Raw genomic sequence first — 23996 nt, forward strand, 5'->3', positions numbered from 1 at the left:
GCTGATTTGAGCACGTCCTAAATGTCTAGTTGACCAATCAGATTGCTTGGTCGGAACTACTTGTTGTATAATAACTACTTCGAATGCAACAGTATGTAGGTTTTGGCTCTTGTCTGATCCATGCATAGCACCGTAGCAAAACTTCCTGTTTTTGGAGATATTTATCAAAGTTCATAGAGAACATGCAACAATAACAACGTGAAAGTTTTTCTTTTAGACACATTGGTGTACACTGAAGGGGTGTACACTAAGGAGATTATATTTTTAGAGTAGGAAAGTAGTAAACCATCAAAGATAGAAAACAATAAGACTGCATGTGTTTAATGTTCATGTATGTGTATGTGCAAACACTTATGTTAGGTCTTCATGTATGCCCATTTGTGGGGTGGCAGGTATAAGCATTCAGGAGGTTAACTGTGTGTGAGAGAATGTGGATGCATTTCTCAGTACATGCAGTAGTTTGAGTTGCTGTGATGTGTTGAAGTGTGACATGTTCCAGGTTGTACTGTCTATTGAGGTTCCTGTCCTGTCAGTATGACAGCAGTTCACACAGACTTTTATCCTCATTGCAATCTGTTTGCTTCATTTCTCTCTGACACATAAATGCACACACTCAGAAAAAACACACAGACATACACACACACAAAAAAAAACGAGACATGCCATTCTTTGTTTGATCAGTCATATCATATTGCTCGGTTCAACTGTGTCCACTATCACTTGAGTAGATGGAGTTGAACTTGGCAGCTTGGTGTAAATCACCCAGACATCGGAGAGACGAACCGTGGAGAGGGTCGGAAAGAGGGCATGGTAGTGAAGAGCTCTAGTCCAAATGTAGCCTGAAGGTTAGCCTCACTGCAGCTCAAGCTGGTGCTACAGCTGTTGGTAAACATACAGAATGTAATATTAGGTGACAGGCAGAGATGTGCTATGAAGGTTTTTGAAGATACATACATAGAAATTCTTAGACCCTGTTGTCCCTCTTGTTTATTTGTTTGTTTTGTTTGTTTTTCGGAGTGGTGGTGGTGTGGGACGTGGGGCTGGTGGCTTGTGAATGCTGTTTTGTCTAACCATTTTAAATAGAAGCAAAATATTGTATTATTTGTCATTTGTTCAGTTATAAATAAAAACAGTTTGTTTTAACTCAGTTCTTGCATGTGCCCAGATGCCTACCACAGAGCAGAATGAACCCATTAGAAACTACTTTTATTTTGTCAAACAATTCTCTTACAATTTTCAGCTTTAGTCTAAAACCTTTATTGCAACTAAACATAGGTTGTAAGATCAAAACACATCGAGCTGAGCCCTACAACTGCTGGGAGGGAAATTAAAAAACTAGGGAAACACTGAACATAATGTGTGTGGGAGACTGAAATCCATCATATTCCTTGGAAAAGAAAAAAATATATATTACGTGTCAGTCTGTAGGTGTAGGTGTGGATGCTGATTGAGTGTTTATGTGACACACCACCTGACCCGTATCGCATGCTCACGTCTTGTGTAAACACCTTGACACAGGAAAGTTGTGGGTCATGTGGTTTGGTATTCAAGGGTCCCACATGGCTTATATAATTATATATTTATTAAACATTAGATTATATAATTATTTATTTATTATTTTATTTAAGCATTTATTATATAATTATTTATGTATTTATATATCTATTTTCAGCCCTTAAAACCCTCCACAGTTTAAACTATGAATCATTGAACAAGACCTTCCTGAGTGTGTGTGTGTGTGTGTGTGTGTGTGTATGTAAATTTGGGTATATTTGCTTCTTGCATTCTTTCTCCCTGCTCACTCTCTTTTTCTCTTTCTGCCATATTTACTGTATCAACTGGAGTCTCTTTGTCACTGTCTTCCTGTTTCATTCTGTGGGTGGGAGTGGGAGAGGTCTTCCATCTTGGTTAGTGGCTTTTCTGTTATCTCTCTCAAACTCCTAGCAGCAGATGAGAAATAAATAGAGATAGGCACAAAGAGAGAGAGTGTGTAGGGATGATACAACAGCCAGTGTAGTTCTTGAAGTCCCTGGGGCTTTTTTGGCAGTATGTAGCAACCCTTTAAAACCCCTTTGTTAGGCTGGGCTGCGTATCATGCAATGGGAATATGAGTGTGTTTGCCGAAATGCTAACATTTTGTGCTCTCTATGACTTTCTTTGTTTGTAGTTGAGTTTTGAGCCGGGCAAAATAGCATGTTCTCATATGTGACATACTCCCTCTGTGTGTCAATCTCTCTCCTTTGTTCTCTAAGGCTGACCAGTTGATGTTTGCTATGCACTTTGTGAAAGGCATGTACCCTGCACTCTTCCAAGAGAGTGTGAGTACCTTTGTAGATTTCGTATCTGCATTTTTAGGATTTCATCAATGCTGATTTCAGTGAAAAATTAAATATAGATATTTCAGCTTTGGACATGCCAAATGTTTACAGTACTCTCTGCTGTAGGAATGGGATGTCTTTACTGGATCCATCGTAGGAGAAATGTTTAAGAAAGAGGTAAGAGTGCAGCTTTATTTCTGAGAACGAGAAAACGGTGTACTATTTCTGTCTTTGACTTACACCTCCCCTTTCTCGGCAGGAGTTCCCTTCTTGGATTGATCAGGAGAGGCAAGGAGCAGTGGCCATTTTTAAAGTAAACACACTGTTATACACACTGACGTACACAAACTTACACATTCAATACAAAATATGTACTGCATATGCAATGTGTGACAAAAGCGTAACAATAACAGAATAATGCTTAATAATGTAATTAATTGACATTTGGATATTTTCTCCAACTAGTAGACATAAAAAAAATAATAGCTTAATGCGATTTAAATAGAATGCCAGTAAAGCAGTCCGAGCTTAACATTATTTCTTGACCTGTCTTTCACCCTTTTAACTTTAACCATCCCTCTTTCACAGGCCACATTCCCAGCCCTCTACCAATCCCTGTGTTTGAGTGACTCAGACCTTTGGCTGTCCTTCTCACATAGCTCACAGTGTGAACAGGAAATCCCATCCTCCATTGCCAAGAAGATTACTCCCTTCCAGCAGGTCAGCTTTCAATCAAAAACCAGTCATTTCATCAGCCAAATGGAACAAAGTGTGCATAAACGTAAAAAAGTGTGCATAAACGTAAAGTTTTTATGTAATTGTTACCTCTGCTAACCTCAGTTTGTTTGATTGTTTCTCTGTCAGTTAGCAGATTTCAGTAAAATCCGTTGTAAAGTTAGTCCATGGTTCAGGGAAGAACTGATTAGGCTTTAATGCAGATTGCGCCACCATGTGATCAGTTATAAAGCACATTTCATTTTGACTCGCTCTTCTTAAAAGCTAGGGTAGGTAATGTATTTCAGAAGCATATATTTGTTATATTTGTTGACGTTCTCTTTACATTCCAACAGCAATCAATAAATCAAATGCTCTGAAATTAAAAAAAAAAAAAGATATCTGTAGCTGTCGCAGGCAATAATTTTTATTCGGCCCAAATTAAATGATTAGATGGGCTTATGGCATACCTACCTGTCTGTCTGTCTGTCTACCTATCTACCTACCTACCTACGTGCCTACCAGCACACACTCTGCCCGTGCACTCATTGCATATGAAAATTTGTTTTGGGGATGTGGCTTTGGAGGGAGGCCTGAAGGGAGGGGTGGGATTTTTTCGGTTGGATACTTTCAAAATCTAGTTGTCTCTTGCTAGTTTCTCCAACGTTGGATATGTTGGTTCAAGGTGAAACTTCAGTATAGGCCATTTCTGCTTAAACAGATTGTCTAATATTTTTGCAAAACAGTTTTTGATTCACACTCATCCTAAAAACAGTTTAGAATTTCTTTTTACATGCCACACCATTTTCTGAGAATTTTTTTAATGAAGGCCACTCTATGTTTGGCCTATATTACATAAACTCACATAACTCTTAAACGCATTGAGCATTTGCAACACATTTAAAATGTAATTGAACCCCCACATTCTGCTAGATCCCTCCCTCCCAGCACATTTAAAAAATGCAGCAGAGGACTGCATAGGACAAGCACTTTAGGGGGCGTGGCCTCGTGTGGGCAGCGGGAGGTAGGAAGACACCGACCAGAGTGAGCGACAGACAGCTAACCAGCCGTGAGAAGCTGCTGTCAGACTCTCGGTTTCCATGCTGGAAACACACTGTAGCTTTGACAGGCAGAAGCACATTCATGGCCCTTTGTAAAAGTTTCTGTGTGGTACCTGTGTTGTAGCTGAGCTAACATTAGTGGCTCAGAGAGGCTTAGAGGCTCTCCAGTGAATGTGTGTCTGTGGGGGAGTGTCAGTACGTAGCCGTAGCCCTGGCGTTTATTATGGGATTATCATCATGGGAAAGAATACAGTCCGCTGGTGCTTCTGCACCCGTCAAAAACACAAGTCCGAACCATTGGGCCACTATTGAAAAATACTAAGTAAGTAAAAGGTTAGCAAAAACTAGCATAAACTCCAGTAAATGATGCGTCTCCATCTGCATATATATTTGAAAATGAGCGCTGTTTCACAGAATCCCACTCAAAGGAGGTGGGCTGCCCACATCTGATTAGAGGGCGTTAACTGGGTATTGGTAATCGATCGCTTTATGGTATCGACCGAAATAACCCAGTACCAAGTAGTATCAAAACGTCTCCAGTAAAACAATACCTGCATTCGATCCTTTTTGTATCCAGATCTAGAAATTTTTTTATATTTATATGGTTTTGCTCGCAGCCAATTACAGCAAGCGTGCTTCAATTTAATGCAACGTGTGATTGGTCCACTACCGCATCTACAGCTACAACTAGCAGTTGCATACATCGGGCTGCTGCTGGGCTGCCGCTCCACACACACTGAGAACTTTTCCTCATTCTCTGGCGGGCTAGACCCGGACCCAGCTCCGGAACCAGTGTTTGGAGTGTGCCAGTGTGTGGCAACCCGCCCTGTGGACTCCCGGCCTGTCCGCTCTGCCTAGGCCAGAGACAGTCCGTCAGCAAAGCGGGCTCCGGAGGAGAAGTGACCGCAAGAGAAACAGGCCGGGCAGGAGGGACTATGACAGCTGAAGAGATCAGTGTGTTTACCAAGGAAACTTCAGCTCACAATCCGCAGTATCAGTAGCACCGCTGGCTTTGTGTTTGTTTTTTTGTGGTTTGTAAAACAGACACAACCACAGCTACACATAGCCTCATACAACCTCTATGCTTGCCTCAAACTGTTAACTCATAGTCCTTCAGAATTAACGTTTCCATGACTCAACACTGATAAACAAGGCTGGTCTGTTGTCTCTCTATATATAGGCTACACTTATCTCGACATTAAAATCGAATTAAAGAACACTTTCAAAATGTATGTCGGAAAATAATTTGGATGGGGAGGAGTGGAGGCATTTTACGCAACTGAATGTTTCCATTCACATAATGGGTATCGAATGAAGTACTCTATTGGTATCGTTATTACTTTAAGGGTGCTGGTTTTGGTACTGGTATCATACTTTAAACGATACCCAGCACTAGCGTTAACGCTCTTTCTTTTTTTTTTCTTTTTTTTTTTTTTTACAATTTTTCTATATAAATGACATGACGTAAATTAGTCCCAAACGGTCGACTCTACGTAAGCATTGGCCTTGCAAAATTCAGGGTAAAACTGTAGATGTCTTGTTGAGCCATTTTCAACCCATGATATGCAGATTTTCATAAATTTGGTAAGAATGTCAATATTAACACCAGCTTTGATGTGTTTCAATACAGTACGGTCATATAATTTAGTTTACAGCTCAAAAAACATGTTTAAATGTGCAGTTCCTCTTAATGGTATTTTTCCTATTGATGGTGCTACAGCAGCATAATCAGTTTAAATGAGCATAACTCAGTTGCCATGATGGGGACTCACTTTAAATTTTGCAGTTTCTCCAAAAATGATTAGTGATATTATCTATCAAGTTTATTTGGATAGGTCCAAATCTAGAATCAGATTAAAACCTTGTAATTATTTTTTTTGAATAATTATTTAAATTATTTTTCCATAACATATTTAGAATGAGGATAAGGCATCCTTGACAGACGTGTGCGCTCTCTAAATCCTTTCTAGTTATTACGGTGGTGGCTGTAATGACAGCCCATTAAATCTATTGTTATTTTTTTCACTATTAAGGAGAAGACAGTGTGATAACAATAGAAATAAAACTGTTTGGTTGTGTCTTATAGCACACCACTTCCGATGTGGTTTGAGATTGAATAAAGAATCACATTTAAAAGCAAAAACAAGACAGAAGCCATCTATCACTAAAGACAAGTATGCAAACTTGACTATCAAACCAATGGACTTACTCATTTACTTTGTTTATTGTGTTCTCAAAAATGAAAAAAAGAACCTCTCAAAGCCTCTGTGAATTTGACAATTGGTATGTATCCAAGGTAGCCTATTTATTTATTTATTTTCTTGACAGCTGACTTTTGGATACGTAACATTTTTGTTTGATATGAGAGGAATTGACCTGTCTAACACGTTTTAATGGATACTTGTTGTTTCTTTCTTCCTCAATTTATCTTCTCCTCTTTGCTCTCCCCAGCTGTTATTGGTTCAGGCAGTCAGACCAGACCGACTGCAGAGTGCCATGGCAGCATTTGCCACCCAGGCCCTGGGTAAGTGTTTCATATTAGGGATTTCATTTTTTTATAATTTCAATCAATGTTAATGCCTAATGCCTAAGTGGACTGGAGTTAAGCTCAGTAAAGTTCAGAATACACATAAAAAAGCATTTATTATTCACAAATTCCCACTGAAAAACAACAAAAAAACAAATCACGTTCACAACATAGTCATTCTGCCCACTAGGCACCTAGCCGCTCTACAAATGAGTCTTATCATTATTGATATTTTACAAGGTTTTTCTTCTTTCCTTCTTTTGATCTCACTTGATCAGACCAAGACCTAAAATGAGTGTCACATCAATGAATATACATGTATCACTTCTTATGCACACCATTAAAGTGTATTGCAGTTGTTGTTGAAGGTAAACAAACCAATAAATATATTGGCTGGAATGATAAAGTGAAGCTGTATTTTGTACACTGCAAGACAAGTATGAAGAGCTGTTGAAAAATGTGAACAGCTTGATTTGTGTTTGTTCTGATAAAGGTTCAGTAAATCTTTGCCCTTCTGTATTTAATTGTGATTGCTCTGAAAAATGAGCTGTAAACATCATCAATGACCAGATACTCAAATTTCTTCAAAATAAGACGGTGTAGTCCCTCATTCGTCCAGGAGTGTTCCATCATAGAAAAGGTTTCAGTCATAGTCATTTGGACACTGTTTTCAGAATCAACAGTGTCCACATGACTACGACTGAAACCTTTTCTACGACCAGATACTCCTTTATTCCTTTTGGGATACTACTTTACTTTTGCCGTCATTCTGCTATGTAGAAAGACTTTGTTTTTCACAAGCACCTTCTTCCTTCACACTCCACTCAAGCAAAATATTCTCAGACAATGCTTTTATTCTGGAGTTCTGAGCCATACTTCAATAATCAATGGTGTGATTTGTTTTTCATGAAACTGCTCGCCATCCTTTCTCTTTATGTCTTTCATCACTGTGAGAATGCCACTGTCCTTGAGGAAATGCCACATACGTAAACACACACAGACACACACACATGTTGTCTTTTCTCATTGTCTCTCTCTCTCCCACACTGATACAAGCACACATACAAGCATGAACTTGCCATGACACACACACACACACACACACAGTTATGATGTTGCTAGAGAGTGGTTAGTTTATTGTGCTTAATGAGCCCATTCATTCAGTCCAGATAATCCTAATGGTGGTGTGCTGGCTTCAAATGTTTTTTAGGTTTTTTAGGTTCTGCCTGTTAGCTGTGTGGCATTGCTTTGTTTGTGTGAACAAGAGCATGTACATTAACCTGTTCATCAATATGTCAGCATTTTGTGTGTGTGTGTGTGTGTGTGTGTGTGTGTGTGTGTGTGTGTGTGTTTGGCCATTTTTGAGCTGCTCACTATCCAGTTAATCACTAATGCTGAAAGTAATTTTCCAGACAATTTAGCTTGCAAGTTAAAAAAGAAAAAACTAAATTCTTAAAAGTTGCAAAATTTACAAAATAAAACCATGTGAAACAAACTTATAACACAAAACTCTAGTTGACCATTATGAAGCTTTCATTGCATAGTAAATTCTGGGTTGTCCAAATGGTAGGCCTATGTCTGCCTTTCTGATCATTTCATGCAAAATATTAAGTCGCCTACCTAATATACTATTATAAAGGTTAATATCGACCTTTGTAACAGCTTACTTAACACACCATGTATAACATAACTTAACATTTCAGTTTTAGTCGGTTCAGTTTTGAATTTTGAATACAAGGACACTCTTTAATTCCTTTACTCTCTGGTCCTGCACCTGCCTTTGTCTGTCACACAGTATGCCAAATACACAAATGCATTTTAAAAAGCCTTATTGGATGTGTTAACCTTGGGGAAATCTATGTGCTTTGGATGTCAGCATCTTTGTCATATGAATTCATTAATTAATAAACAATAACTCAAGGCCAAATATTCCTTATTTTAATGAGAAAACCCACCCTAAAATAGAATTTACATTGTGCTGTCCCAGTGGTTTTTGACTGTAAAGAAAACCTCTATGAGTTTGTGATGTGAGCAAGTAACAGTGGTCCAGTGATACTGAGTAATTTTTAGGCTCAATTTATGTTTGAGACAACAACCAAAATACTTTTATTTGAATATTCAGCTTATAGCTCTTAACTAGAAAATGTAGCCACATCACCATTGGAGCTGTTATAGTGACCAAAAATTAGTTCCATGAATCATTTTCTATGGAGCAGCTTCAGGATGTGTCTCTAGTTGACTTTTTCACTATATTATTTACTCCGCTGATCTACATGACGAGAGCAAAAATATAATTTACATTCACTAGTTAAAGCTGAGCTGTATGATTAAGGAATTTGTATTTATTAATTAGTTTGTTCACTTAACTGGAAAAATACTGATAATCATTGTTACATATGAACAAGATTAAGAGTCTACAGTCAATCATGCTAGCAGCTCTGGTAAAAAATGTTTACCTTGTTGTCTTAGTTTAGCGTGTTAGCATGCTAACATTAGCTAATTAGCATTACACACAAAATACATCTGAGGCTATTTGGTCATAAACGACAAATCAAAATTTTTAGCTGATGATGGTGTTACATGGAAAGTCAGGGGATCACCAAGTTATTTCAATTTATCCAGACGTCCATCCGATAGTTGTTTACATAGTATAGTACATTTCACTGAAAACATACAAATGTGTACCTCATGGTGGTGCTAGAGGAGAAATCAGGGTATCACCAAAGTCATTAGGATACATCGTCTGCAAAACATGAATGTCTGTACAAAATGTCATGGCAGTTCATCCAATATGTTGAGATATTTCATTCTGGAACAAAGTGATGGGCTGACCAATCGACAGACTGACATTGCCATCCATTAAACTATGCCAACAGCATGGCTCAAAAGAAATACAGCAGATGTAATGTATTTTAGGCATGTAGCTGAGTCTCATTTGATTCCGGCCCAGGTCATTTATTGCATCCCATACCCCTTTCTCTCTCTTGTGCACCCTGTAAATTGCCATAATCACTAAATCAGTAGCGCTGTGGAGGGGTTTTAAATCCAGGTTTAACAAATTTTCAATATCTACAATAAACTACACAGAATTGACTTTTAACAGTATGTACCGTAGCATTTATCCGTCCTATTGTGATTCATTCTAATAAAACATCTGCCGCGTGTGAGTCTTGAACTCACAATGTTCAGGTTATGAGATTGACATGCTGCCTACTGCGTCAACAAGGCCTGAAAAGATGTCCATTGTGATCTAGAACAGTTGTCACAGGTGTAACTGTAGCTGCTCACACAAAGGCTATAATCAACCTTTGATGCTTTGCGTCATAACCCAGCACTAAAGCCGTTACAAAAGAGGACAAGCGAAGATTGAAAGCCAACAAGTCTAAAAATATAACTACAACAAAGAGATAATAATACAGCGCCTGTGGTAATCAGTTTAGTCAGGGGTGAGTGTCTGCGCATGGATGAGTGTAAGGTATGGTGTCAAAGATTTACGAAGGATAACGTTTAAAAAACAGGTGAGCGTGAGTGACGGTGACTACTGTGATTGGCGGTGTCAGCTGTATGTTTTTTATACATTGATTGGAATTTTTATGTATCTCCACTGACACCCGACTTTTAACAGTATGGACAAGCTATTTCAACCCCATAGGGTTTTGTTGTCATGCCCCATGTGAGGCTCAAAATCAAGACGATTATGACACGGACGTGCAATTGACAAAACGATCTTAACGTAATGTCCACTTATTTGCTTGTTCTGGAGCTTTCCACAGCATCACACAGTCTTCATCAAGAGTTGACCGACCACGGTCACGCTCAAAGTGACTGACACGCTGCTTGCTGTGTAAAAGAGGCCTGAAAAAGTGTGCATTGTGATTAAATTACTGCATACTGTGATGACGAGGCAGTTAGAGCTCATCTCACATATTGAAAGGTGAGCAATAACCATTCAACTTATTCTTTTGTGCAAGGATGAGTGTGAGGTATGGTGTCAGAGAATTATGCTAGATAACGTGAAATAAAGAGATGAGCGTGAGCGACGAAGACCTCTTTGATTGGTAGCATCAGGTGTGTGTTTTTCATAGCTTGGAATTTCATCCCCATTGTGTTTTGTTGTCATCTGATTTTAAAACACCTGCCCCGTGTGAGGATCGAACTCACGACCTTCAGATTATGAGACTGACACGCTGCCTACTGCGCCAACGAGGCCTGGAAACATGTGCTCTACAACAGTTGTCACAGGTGTAACTGTAGACATGATTTTTTTCAACGACTGCGTGCTGTCGCAGTGAGGCAGTTAGAGCTCTTCTCACACATCAGTAACCATTGAACTGGACAGTTGATTCATGACTTCGGAAACAACAATTGACAAAACGATCTTAACGCAACGTCCACTTATTTGCTTGTTCTGGAGCTTTCCACCGCATCACACAGTCTTCGTCATTGGATGGAATTGCTCATTTGACATGGAAATGAAGAAAGTCTATAATCAACTTAGATGCTTTGTGTCATAACTCAGCACTTAAGCCATTACAAAATTGCGGGAACAAAGGTTGAAGGCAAACAAGACTAAGAATTTAACTACAACAAAGAAATAATAATACAGTGCATGTGGTAGTCAGTTTAGTCAGGGGTGAAGGTGTGCGCATGGATGAGTGTGAGGTATGGTGTCAGAGAATTATGCTAGATAACGTGAAATAAAGAGATGAGCGACGAAGACCTCTTCGATTGGTAGCATCAGGTGTGTGTTTTTCATAGATTGGAATTTTTGCGCAGTACGTACAAGGTATTTTATCCCCGTTGTGTTATGTTGTCATCTGATTTTAAAACACCTGCCCCGTGTGAGGATCGAACTCACGACCTTCAGATTATGAGACTGACACGCTGCCTACTGCGCCAACGAGGCCTGAAAACATGTGCATTGTGATCTACAACAGTTGTTGATCTTAACACAACGTCCACTTATTTGCTTGTTCCGGAGCTTTCCACCGTATCATGCAGTCTTCATCATTGGATGGAATTGGTGGAATTGGATGGACAGGTGTAACTGTAGACTTGATTTTTTTCAACGACTGCGTGCTGTCGCAGTGAGGCAGTTTGAGCTCTTTTCACACATCAGTAACCATTGAACTGGACAGTTGATTCATGACTTCGGAAACAACAACTGACAAAACGATCTTAACGCAGCGTCCACTTATTTGCTTGTTCCGGAGCTTTCCATCGTATCACGCAGTCTTCATCATTGGATGGAATTGCTCATTTGACATGGAAATGAAGAAAGTCTATAATCAACCTTAGATGCTTTGTGTCATAATTCAGCACTTAAGCCATTACAAAATTGCGGGAACAAAGGTTGAAGGCAAACAAGACTAAGAATTTAACTACAACAAAGAAATAATAATACAGTGCATGTGGTAGTCAGTTTAGTCAGGGGTGAAGGTGTGCGCATGGATGAGTGTGAGGTATGGTGTCAGAGAATTATGCTAGATAACGTGAAATAAAGAGATGAGCGACGAAGACCTCTTCGATTGGTGGCATCAGGTGTGTGTTTTTCATAGATTGGAATTTTTGCGCAGTACGTACAAGATATTTATGAGATATTATGAGACTGACACGCTGCCTACTGCGCGTGTCAGTGACAAAACGATTTTAACACAGCGTCCACTTATTTGCTTGTTCTGGAGCTTTCCACCGCATCACGCAGTCTTCATCATTGGATGGAATTGCTCATTTGACATGGAAATGAAGATTCAACATTGCATCATTCCAAGCATTTTTCAAACTTCTTGTCCATGTTAGCTTAAGAGTTGACCGTTCACGGTGACGCTCAAGGTGACTGACGCGCTGCTTGTTGTGCCAAAGAGGCCTGAAAAATTGTGCATTGTGATTCTGAGGAGTTGTCACAGGTACAACAGCAGAGTAACTTGATTATTTAAAATGTCTGCATACTGTGACAACGAGGCAGTTAGAGCTCTTCCCACATATTGAAAGATGAGCAATAATCATTCAACTTGACAGTTATTCTTGACCTCGGAAACAACAACTGACAAAACGATCGTAACACAACGTCCACTTATTTGCTTGTTCCGGAGCTTTCCACCGTATCACGCAGTCTTCATCATTGGATGGAATTGCTCATTTGACATGGAAATGAAGAAAGTCTATAATCAACCTTAGATGCTTTGTGTCATAACACGCAGTGCTGAGTTATGCTTTGTGTCATAGACCTTCAGATTATGAGACTGGCACGCGGCCTACTGCTCCAACGAGGCCTGAAAACGTGTACGTAATGATCTACAACAGTTGTCACAGGAGTAACTGTAGACTTACTTGATTTTTTTTCAACGACGGATATTTTAGCACTTGTTACAGGTGCATCTGTGGAGTTACTCGATTTTTTTAAATGTCTGCCTACTGCGACAACAACACTGTTAGGTGAAGATTTGCAAAATGAACATTGCAGTTTTACACTTTATTTGCCCACAACAATGTGACAACAATATTGATGCCACATAGAATATATTTTCTTTTAAATTTGTTCCATCATTTTACTTAAATAGCTACCCAATGTGAGGCTTGATCTTACAACCTTCAGATAAATGCGACTGAGGCGCTACCTAGTCCTCAAGACCTTAAAACAATATCACTAAGTTTTTTGAAAATGATTGGCTGTTATTTTAGTGTAGTATTTTTCTCAACTCTCAAATGTTTCACAAATTTTGTTAACATTACATTCAAAAGAGCCCCAGTAGAATAGAAGTGGTTGAAAAAAGGATGGAAGGGAGAAGGTAGACACAGAGACAGAGAGAAGACTGGTGAGCTACAGTGCTCTGACATCCTTGCTTCCTACTGATCGCAAAAGCTCTATTGACTGAAACTCAGTGTCAGCTGTTGTGCAGCTGCTCCAGTGTGCTAATAATAATACTGTCTCATTGAGGGTGACACTCCAGCTTTTGTGTATGTGTACGTATTTCTGCATATCTGTGTTTATGGGTGTCCATCAGCCAATCTCTCCATCTTTTAGACGTGTATTGTATTTGCATATTTGACTGTGTAGTAACATTCTCAATTTCGAACTCACAACCTTCATATTATGAGACTGCCTACTGCGCCAACTAGGCTGTGAGATGTTTTTGTCAAATATGGGAAAAGTCAAACAATAACCATTCAGGATAACACCCCAGACTTTGTGTATATGTGTCAATCTGTTTGTCTAGGTGTCTTTGTGTGTTTTATATATGGTTCTCCTGAGTTTGTGGGTGTTTAACAGCTCATCTCTCTTAGTTCTCTTATTCTTTAAAGGTATGTGTCTGTGTTTGTATTTGAGCTAATTCCCAGAAAGTACAAGCATCACTACTTTGTCTCTTTGTCTCTTCTTGTTTGTCTGGCGGCAGTTCTAATAAAACACACGTTTACTCTATCCTTATAGATAGCCCTTACATCCCTGGAACGCCAAGCAAACCCATTGACGAAGGTGTAGTGAGTGTGTACAAGCGCATGATGTGGGTGAGTGAGTGTGTGTCTGAATGAGAGAGAGAGAGACAGACAGATAAAAATTAAAGAACAGGAGCGAAGAAGATTTTGTGTGTATGTGTTTTTGGCTGTAAATCAGTATGCTAATGAGGCATGGTCTGTAATCCGCTTACAGCTAATCTCACTCAATCCCCCCAGTCCAGGACTGGGCAGCGCTCACGCACACAGGCATGCCTGGGTGAGCACAACCACACATACACACACACACACACACACACACACAGAAACACACTTGCTCGCTCACTGGCTTGGTCTCTCTCTACTTCTCAGAAATACAGACCCTCTTTCACACACACACAAAAAACATTCCTCTCTCTGTCTTATCATTAATCATACAGCCAAGAAGACACCCTTTTTGTTTAAACAATCAATCTATCCCATCAATGACAGTGATTTTAATAGAAAAATAAAAAGATATTAATAGAAAAACCTGAATGCTTATGTCAAGTGTTGTGTGCAACTCAGTGTCTGCTCATTAATTCTTAGCCATTTGGTGATTCCTCAACTAATCAGTTTGTTAACCATTGGGAGACTGCGGCACTGGCTTTTTTCTAGGCTCCTCTTTGCCCTGATTGTGTGTCATAAAAGCCACAGTGAACTTTGCTATTCACTGACAGAGGATGCTGGTCTGCTGCACAAATACTGATTACCTGCCCATGTCAAAAGGTAGTTGTGTATGTATTTGTGCACGTTCTGTAAATGCTCCCCTTTTTTGCAGTCAGACATCACAAGCCATGTGGTCAGATGGCTGTTTTTTTTTAGTGTTGCCATGGTGATGCAGCAAAAGGTCGCTCTGAGATGTTCTCTACCAAGACCTTGTGCGCGTGCATGTATGTGTACTTCGGTGCAGCAGATTGCATTTGGCAGCAGACACCAAAAGAAGGTTCAGGCTGGACCAGTCGCCTCAACCAGAAGTGACAGCACTGTGTGTGTGTGTGTGTGTGTGTGTGTGTGTACGTAGCTAAGTATGAGTGTGTCTGAAAGAGATATCTGCTGATACATGTGTGAATAACGTCACAGCAGAATTTCTAACACAGCCAATCACACTGTGTGTGCATGTATCGCTGCTTGTGTGTCACTATTAACTCATATCTGATTTGCGATTCAATATATTACAGGAGGATTAGAGGCTAATGCTCAGTGAGGAAACGCACACATGCAGACACACTTAGACACATATACAAAGAGCCTGGTTTCTCAACACCAGGTGGCTGACAAGGTATTCTTCTACTATGTGTGTTGAATACTGCTGCATACCTAGCACTCAGTATGCACACCACATCTCCCTTCTAAACTCTCTCTCTCTCTCACTCTGTCTCTCTCAGTGTATTCTCCTTATGCCCTCTTTACCTTTCTCCATCATCGCCTCCCTTCTGCTCGCCCTCTTCTACTTTTTTTTTCTTTTCCCCAACCTCCTTCCCCCCCTTGGGCACTGTCTACCCCTCCCTGTTCATGCCCTCCCTCTGTCTCCCTGTCATCTTTTCCCTCTTGATTTGTCTACCCCACCTGTGTCTCCTTCTCTTCCATCTACCCTCACCAAACGGCCCTTTGCTACTACTTACAAGCATTTACCTCCACTTGTTTCCTGCTCTCTTTTTTGCCTTCTCTTTGTCCCCTCCTGGTGTACTCTCTCTGTGCAGTATATCCAGTCACTTTGACTTTGAGTAGCATATCAGCTTTAAATGAAATGTTGCAACACACTTTACAGATCTGGTTTTCACACCCTTCATTCTCTTCCTATCTCCTTCTCTCTGCAGGTATGAAAGAGCTCTCCCCCCCTCCGCTAAACCTGCGGCGTCTCTACACTGAGACATTGGAATGGGAGCCGGTGTTGATCATCATCTCTCCAGGGGCAGACCCGTCCCAGGAGCTTGCAGAACTAGCAGCTGAAATAGTGGGCAGGGACAACTATCATGAGGTAGAGAGTAACAGGATTAAATGGGAGAAGTCATAGCAGATTAGCAAGTGCAAGGGGATTCTTTCAACAGAATACCAAGATCAGATCTACAGAATAGTCTATTGTGCACCTAAATGGGGAAAATGAGAGCGATACAGCTTGTTGAATGTTGAATTGAAACACAGTTTTGAGGCAAAACTCTTGATAATGTTCTGTCAGTGGAATTCATCAGTTGTAATACATTTCAAGACAGCAAGAACTGCCCTTGCAAGACACTCCTACACAACTGCTGTTATTCAATATGTGGTTAATATAGCTATTCTAGAACAATGGGCATTATTTTATATTTTTGTAATTATTAACAAATCCCCTGAAGAGACCAAAACCCACAAAGAAATGTATCTTACTAACAAGTATTCTCTGTGTAGTCAACACCTGATATACGGTAGCCTCTGCCCCTGTGCCATAGAACGCCACTCTCTTCAAAAAACTATTGAAAACACATACAAGAGTCATACCATTGCTTTGGGTGACATGTTTCTTCATTACAGTTCGAGTTATATTTCCAAGGGATTTTGGTTCATCCTCCAGTTTTAAATGACTGTGACAAGACCTCTTGCCAAAAAATGATCACCAAAGTGTATAGTTTTATAGATGTTATTTACAACTTTCAAAAGTATGCAAGTATGCAAACCCACAATCAGCTCACAGTTTTAGAGTTCAAATTTATTTGGCCATATAGCTAATATGTGTTTTATCCAAGAATATTCAGAAAGTTATAGAAAATACATATTTTTTACCTTTCCCATTGTAAATACAACCAACTACAGCATAAGTGAACCCATATATGGGGCACTAAAGATGTACACACTGCATTCCACTCAAATGGGTGCTGCATATAATGTTACTGTAAGTCATATCAGCTACATATACATATAAAACAGATTAGTTATGAGTTACTGGCCTCTATGCGGGAACTCTATTTATAGAAATCACAATGGGAATCTCACTTTGCAAGTATTTGATAGTTTTTCCCACTGAGGAGCGAGATTAATTAAAATATTGAATCAGATTATCTGCCTCTAACTTCTGAGAAATTACAATGTAGAATCAAATTTTCCATCCCACTGCTTCTGTTTCTTGCCCCCTCCTACCTCCACGGCTCTCTTTGTCTGTCTAGATCTCTATGGGTCAGGGACAGGCTGATGTGGCCTTAGCTACGATCAGAGAATGTTCCCGAAATGGAGACTGGCTTTGCCTGAAAAACCTTCACCTTGTCACTACATGGCTACCCCTCCTGGAAAAAGTAGGTAATCTGTGTGTGTGTGTGTGTGTGTGTGTGTGTGTGTGTGTGTGTGTGTGTGTGTGTGTGTGTGTGAGAGAGTCTTTGTGTGTGGTAAGGCTTTTTGATTGATAGGGGCTGCTATGTGTAATTATTGGATAATAGTACCTGCCAAGGTCCCTTATTGATCAACTCAGGGAGAGAGTGATCAAATCGACTCTGTTAGCCTACAGAGATTCTGTATGTTTGAATATGGATGTGTGTCTGTCCACAGTAGCATGGCATTAACTAGCATTACATTAACACTTATGATATTATACTGCAGCCACATTTGTGGAAAACCAGGTGTGCGTCAGGAGTCGTGGGTGGGAAAAGGCAAATTACAAAAGATAAACAGAAAATGTTTACCATTTAGTTCAAATACATGATGCAATGATTCCACAATGGGACTATAACAAGTCCAAAACTAATATAATAAATCCATTCTAAGACTTCCAAAGTAAGTCAAAGAAAAAGGACCAATAAACAGCCCAGTGAAACAAGCACTTTTTCCACATCATCTCAAGCCCACAGCAGTGGTGTCGTTAGGCCTGGGCATCTGAGGCTACAGCCCCTACTGTTTTATGAATAGCCCCGGATCTTCCCCCAAAAATAAGAATAATGAAAAAATAGCCCCAGATATATTAATTTGTCATTCCGATACATTAAAGCCCTCAAAAATAATATGATATCAGTGATCTAAAACGCACATACCTTTTGGGTCCTCTGTGTGTCATTCAAGCAGCAAATCTATTTCACACCACTTGGCGTGCACACATTTTGTGTGAGCAAGAGAGAGAGAAAGAGAGAGAGTGTGTGCCGGTTACAAGGCTTGTCACTGTTGGCATCTGGTGGTAGCTAGCTAACTAATTCACTAAAGCAAGACTTGAAGATTATGGATATAAGACGTTTTTTCAAAAAGAAAAAGGATGAAGGCAACGAGGCGCAGGCAGTTATCTCCTGTTGCTGTAGCAGCAGGTGAATCAGGACTTGAGAGTGCCGCTGCCCCAAGGCACGCCAGTGTGCGACGGCACACAGTTTGAGAACCACTGGTCTAGCTAGCCTGGACTCACTGTAATATTAATGTGTAACATGGGCTAAGCACAGAAACTTTGTCTTTGTAGAATCCAAGTCTTTAAGCCATAATTAATTTCACCTGAGGCATATGTATGAAGCATATGCATCTCTGGAACTGATTTGGCGATTGAAACATGTATTCCACTCAGGCTACCATAGTTCACTTTCAATAGCAAATGTCAAGCTAGCAACAGGTCATGACATGCTTCCATTGCCAGCAGCAAGGTAGGCTGCTTATAATCACATATTATTATGATTATTATTATTACTATTGTTATTATTATTATTAAAGTCAATTACTATCATCCTACAGGAAAGAAAATGTGTCTATACTCAGTGTCACTTTTAATTATTTAGAAGGAAAAAATCGAACCATGGACCATTCAAAGATGGTATTTAGAGGTTAAAGTACCATGTAGGCATCTTATATACATTTTTCTCTGAAATAACTTGAAAATGGTGCAATAACCTGTTGAAAATCTAAAGATTTCTGGGTTGGGCTAATTCCCCAATGTTGATCCTAACAACGCCTCTGGCCCACAGTGCCAGGTAAGTAGAGTTGGGGTTAGGGGGAAAGGTCAGTGGAAACAGGGAGCCTGAAGGATGCTGTGTACTTTAAGTATGTATGTAATTTCTTGTTTCCCTCCACTTGTCAGTGTTTATCTATAATATTACAATAATAATATTATAATATTACAAGACTGCTACGTACACGCATGCACGCACAAACACACACACAAGGACATATTCTGCTGGCTGCCCAAATTTCCATATCTAAAATTTCCTTCTGTCCTATGCCTGTACATATACATTTTGCTTTCTACCTGTCAGCCCACATTACCCACTGTGCTGTGTGGCTGTGTTTCTTATCGTGTGTGTGTTTGTTTATTTGTCTGTCTCTCTGTGTGTTTGTCTTTCTCTGGAAATACATGTGTGTTTGTATCATCTTGCTTTGCATGAAGCAAGTTTATATCTGTGTGTGTCACCCATAATGCTCATGTTGCTCGTCCTGTATGTTTTTATTATTGTGTATGTGTGCATTACACAGTACAGTAAGTGGGTTAATATGTGTTTTCCACTTTCTTTGTGTTTATTTGTGTCCATAGGCTTTTTCTGGGGGTTCCATTTAGTGCTGTGTCACTGTAGCTCTCACTGGGACGCACAGCTGTTGGCAGTGATTGGCTTGTGTCTGTGTGTGTGTATGTCTGTGTGTCCGCCCTCACCTGTGTGTGTGAGTGATTTTGTATGTGCGTCTGTGTGTATGTGAGTGCATGTGCGTGCCCTGGGGTTAGCCAGAGATCCCTCCTGTCCAGAGTTGTCTGTACTCCCGTAGTGACTTAAACCATAGCTTATTACTCCTCTTCTACATTTCTCCTTCTCCGTTCCACTCACCTCTCTCTTTTCTCTCCTCCTAGTATTTAATTTTGCATTTTTCTCCCTGTTTTTCTCCATTTGTTTCCACCTCTGCATCCCAGCTATCTTCTCACCATTCGCCCCCATCTGTCCCTCTTGCTCTCACCGTTTCTTTGTCTTGCTCTTTGCCCAGCAACCGATGAGGTTGGGGTCGACTTGGCAGTCGAGCTTGAAATGAAAAACTGATGCAACAAGAGGAACGAGGGAGGCAGGGAATGAAGACACAGTGGATGTGAAAGGAGGGAAGTAGGGAAAGATGAACTGAGCCTCAGCAGGCAGGTGGAAATTATACCAAGAGAGGGCTTTGTTTTAGTATCTGCCTCTGTTTCTGTAGCTGAGTCCATCTGCTTACTGTATCTCTCAATGTAGTTTCTACATTTTCTGGCTTCCTTTTGCCATCTGTCTCTCCAGTCTTTCCTTCCTTCACTAAACCAGTTGGTTAGTTAGAAGAGGAGAAAGGAGGGAAGAGAGGCAGAGAAGGAGAGCGGTCACTGTTCATAATTGAAGTTGGCAGTGCAGAAGTCCTCTCATCCCTGTCTACTTATATTCTTCCACTTGCAGCGTTTTCTGTCTCTTATTTTACTCATCACCCACTCCATCCATCTACTTATCTATCTTTCAGTCTATCTATCAGTCTAACTACCAATCTAAATGTCTTTCTGTCTGCCAATCACAATAAAATGAAATGACAGATATATTTTGATACAGAGTTTTGTATTATAATAAAAATGTAATACTGTATATCAGGTTTTTCAGAATCACATCTATTGTGATATAGTCATTATCATTGTATCAGGAGTTACTGGATCTTATGATTCTTATTCCTAGTGTGAAGATGATACAAATCTCCATCAGCAAAAATTTGTGTATGTGTATAAAGCCTGTTGAGTTTGAGTATCAATACATACAGTGTGTATATATATATATATATATGTGTGTGTGTGTGTGTTTATAGATATGTATGTAAAATAAATGTGTTCTCGCTCCCCTTCTGTCTTCCTCCTTCTCTTCCTTTCTCTGTATCTACCCATCTTTTCTTTTCTTCTTTGTTAATCTCACAATGCTATCATTTGTTCCAGTGAAATTCTGGTTGACAACACATATACGCACACACAATGAGAGACACAAGTTTTCTTCGAGGGGTGTCAGTTTCTGTGTTCTTTGATTTTCTGTGATCATGTGTTCTTCCATGAGAATGAATTAGGTTCCAAATGATGCAGAAACACATTGATTACAATTCAATGTGTGTGTGTGTGCATGTGCTTGTGTGTAAGTGCCCAATCAGATGACACAAGACCCTAAGGTGCCAACATGCTATTTTTAACCACAAGTCTTTGAGAAACATAGAAAGAGAGTGGGAAGGAATGTAACAAGAGAAGTGAGAGAAAGAAAGCTGGAAATTGAGATGAAGAGACAGCGATGGAGACAGTGAGAAGCAGAGAGAGAGAGGAACAAATATAAAGAAGCGAAGTGAATGGTTTGTCATTGTGGAGAATCTAGTTTAGTTACATTTGCACTCAGATTTAATTCAAGTTAGATTAGATTAGATTTTAGGCAATCTGTGGACGTCAGTGAATTGTTCCAAAGCCATAGATCTGAAAAAATGCAGCAGAAAGTGCATTCTGTGCAGTAAAAAGTTATTACTCTACTCATGTGAATTTTGTGGTTACCGCGTTTACCTCACAGTAAGAAGGTCCTATGTTTAAATCTTGTGTTGTGCATATACTAGGATAGACTCAAGCCCTTTTCAACCCTAAACAAGATAAGCAGTTTAGACAATTGATAAACCTGTGTGATACAGTGTCCAGACAATGTGTGCAATGAAACCGTTGCATCTACAGCCTGATACTACTGCATATATTGTCTGGTCTCATATTTCTCTCACATTACTGTGCTGATCTCTTAATGTGTCTAATGTGTGTACTGTCCTTCCTCCACAGGAGCTAAATGTGCTACATCCCAAAGCAGGCTTCCGTCTCTGGCTGACAGCAGAAGTTCACCCCAGATTTCCTCCCATACTGCTGCAGTCCAGCCTGAAGATCACTTACGAGGTACTCACACGCACTCATTCACCACCACACACGTACAGGTATAGAAACAATAACAACATTATACTCATATCAGACAACTTTACACACAAACATGCACCCACACATTTTTGCAGGCACACTATGCACAAATGCTCATTAATCTGTATTGTTCTTTTATATACAGTGTTGAAACTTATCCTTTAATTTCCCCAGATATAGACTGTTGGTCTTGGTGAATCTGTACAGAATGTAGTCATGTTTTTCTGAGCCCCAGTCTTACTGATGCGGTGTAGGCCATGTTACTAGGTTATGGCATACTCACAAGAGTGCAGGTTGTGTAAGGGCTTTGTGTGTTTGAAATGTCATATGAATTCATGACTATGTGTGTGTCTTTTATCCTCTATATAATGGCTACATTCGCAATGCAGCCACATATACTGTACATTTGTAAGGATGTGCAGAAGCCTGCAGCTTATGTGTTAGTGATGTGTGCTTTAGTGCTCTGTGTTTCTGATGGGAGTCATGCTCAAGGGGTTAGCTGCTTCAGCAGCCATGCATGCTGCACAAACAGCCTCTCTCTCCTTGTCTCTCTCAGACATAGTCACACTCCAACTTATTGACATACTTTATATGTATGCACACACATCCTGAACACATCCCCAGTGATAACCAAGTTACTGTAATATATTATTTCTGGACCGCAGGACAAGTAAGTGTCAAAGCTAATATGTCAAACCTCAGAAAAACAGTATACATAAACTGAGACACATAGATATTGTTTTGTTTTTCTCAGCGTGATTGTATTATGATTGTACAGAGATCATCTGCAAGATTGGTGCTGGGGCTAATCAAGGCATTTTTCAATTGATTCATGTGAGATATATAATCTGTTGTAGTAGTAGTATTAATAGTATTAAATGTGAACTTACAGTACATGACATTGCATGCCACAACCACCACATACACACATGACAGATCCTCCACAATGACCCTGTTAGCTACAACCCACTTTTCAAAAATGGCTAAAATACAAATCATCAGTGTAGCAAAAACACAATTACTAAGCTACAGTCAAAAGAGTTGTATCAGACCTTCAATAAGTAGATATGTTTATTGCCTTGTTGGCACAGTTGACAGTGCATTAGAGTGTAAACCAACAACTCAAACCTCTCATAGAGCAAATATTAAATTCTACAAATGTATTTCCATTGAAAATACACAGAACGAGAATGCAGTAGCTTCATGTGAGAATACAAAGTGACAAAAAGGGTAATTTAATTGTTAGTGTCAAAAAGTAGAGTTAACATATTACTTTGTTAAGGGCATTTTAAAATGCTACCAACACACTAAAACTTTGGAATCTAGATCTGTAATAGCCTCTGTGTCCAGGTAGTATCCCCTCCCCTTTGTTTTACAAACATTCTGATGTGTCTTGAATGTACAATAGGCTCAAAATTAGTTTTTTTACCAGTTTTTCTGCCAGTACTACTCCACCTGTGGTGCCGTGGCTTAGTTGGTTAAAGTACCTGTCTAGTAAACAGGAGAGCCTGGGTTCAGATCCCAGCAGTGCTTTTTTTTTTTAAATATATATATATATAGTGCCCCCCAGTGTGTCCCATATCATCTTACCATGCAGCACATCTTTCACACATGTTCAAATGTCTCCCTATGCCTTGCTATGTTTCTGTGCCTGTTGGACCTTGCAATTTAAACTTGCATTGAATGTTGGGGCACATTCCATCATATTATACTTTCTTTCTTCCCCTTCCCCTCTATCCTCCTTTACCTCGTCCCTTCCCTGCCTGTCCTCCCTTTCTTTCCCATCTCCAGGCTCCTCCAGGGTTGAAAAAAAATCTGTTGAGAACATATGAGTCGTGGACTCCAGAGCAGATCAGTAAAGGTTGGCTCTTTTCCTCTGTTCTCTTCTCCTCCTGAATAATCTTCTGATGTCAGTTTGCTGTTGCTTGAAATTTGCTTTTGCTCTTATTCCAAGCAATGATGCAAACCTTTTTAATAATGCTATTATATAAATTAGTTGACATGCCCCTGCTTTATTTTTTATGGTATGAATGTCTTACAGTACATCCCACATCTAAGCTAACATC

At 39.8% G+C, this 23996-nt stretch overlaps 1 protein-coding gene and 2 non-coding genes across 9 annotated transcripts in view; 1 reads left to right on the top strand and 2 right to left on the bottom strand.

Moving 5' to 3' along the window:
* The window catches only part of LOC122879450 (cytoplasmic dynein 2 heavy chain 1), a 125591-nt gene that overhangs the window by 73741 nt on the left and 27854 nt on the right, over window positions 1–23996 (top strand). For 5 of the 7 annotated variants that reach the window (XM_044203550.1, XM_044203553.1, XM_044203551.1 and 2 more), the window contains 9 exons: window positions 2253–2318; window positions 2445–2495; window positions 2578–2631; window positions 2907–3038; window positions 6545–6617; window positions 15911–16071; window positions 17231–17356; window positions 21802–21912; window positions 23722–23791. In XM_044203550.1, coding sequence (XP_044059485.1) covers window positions 2253–2318; window positions 2445–2495; window positions 2578–2631; window positions 2907–3038; window positions 6545–6617; window positions 15911–16071; window positions 17231–17356; window positions 21802–21912; window positions 23722–23791 — 844 coding nt within the window. Of the gene's footprint in view, window positions 1–2252; window positions 2319–2444; window positions 2496–2577; window positions 2632–2906; window positions 3039–6544; window positions 6618–14049; window positions 14127–15271; window positions 15296–15910; window positions 16072–17230; window positions 17357–21801; window positions 21913–23721; window positions 23792–23996 lie in introns of those variants that run through there. The other 2 variants (XM_044203557.1, XM_044203556.1) reach the window with 2 other exon arrangements.
* Window positions 10757–10829, bottom strand: trnam-cau. The gene has a single exon. It is a non-coding gene; the product is annotated as a tRNA-Met (tRNA).
* On the bottom strand, window positions 11454–11526 carry trnam-cau. Its single transcript has one exon. It is a non-coding gene; the product is annotated as a tRNA-Met (tRNA).

This window comes from Siniperca chuatsi, linkage group LG7, assembly GCF_020085105.1.
Source record: "Siniperca chuatsi isolate FFG_IHB_CAS linkage group LG7, ASM2008510v1, whole genome shotgun sequence".
NCBI classification, from domain to species: Eukaryota; Metazoa; Chordata; class Actinopteri; order Centrarchiformes; family Sinipercidae; genus Siniperca; species Siniperca chuatsi.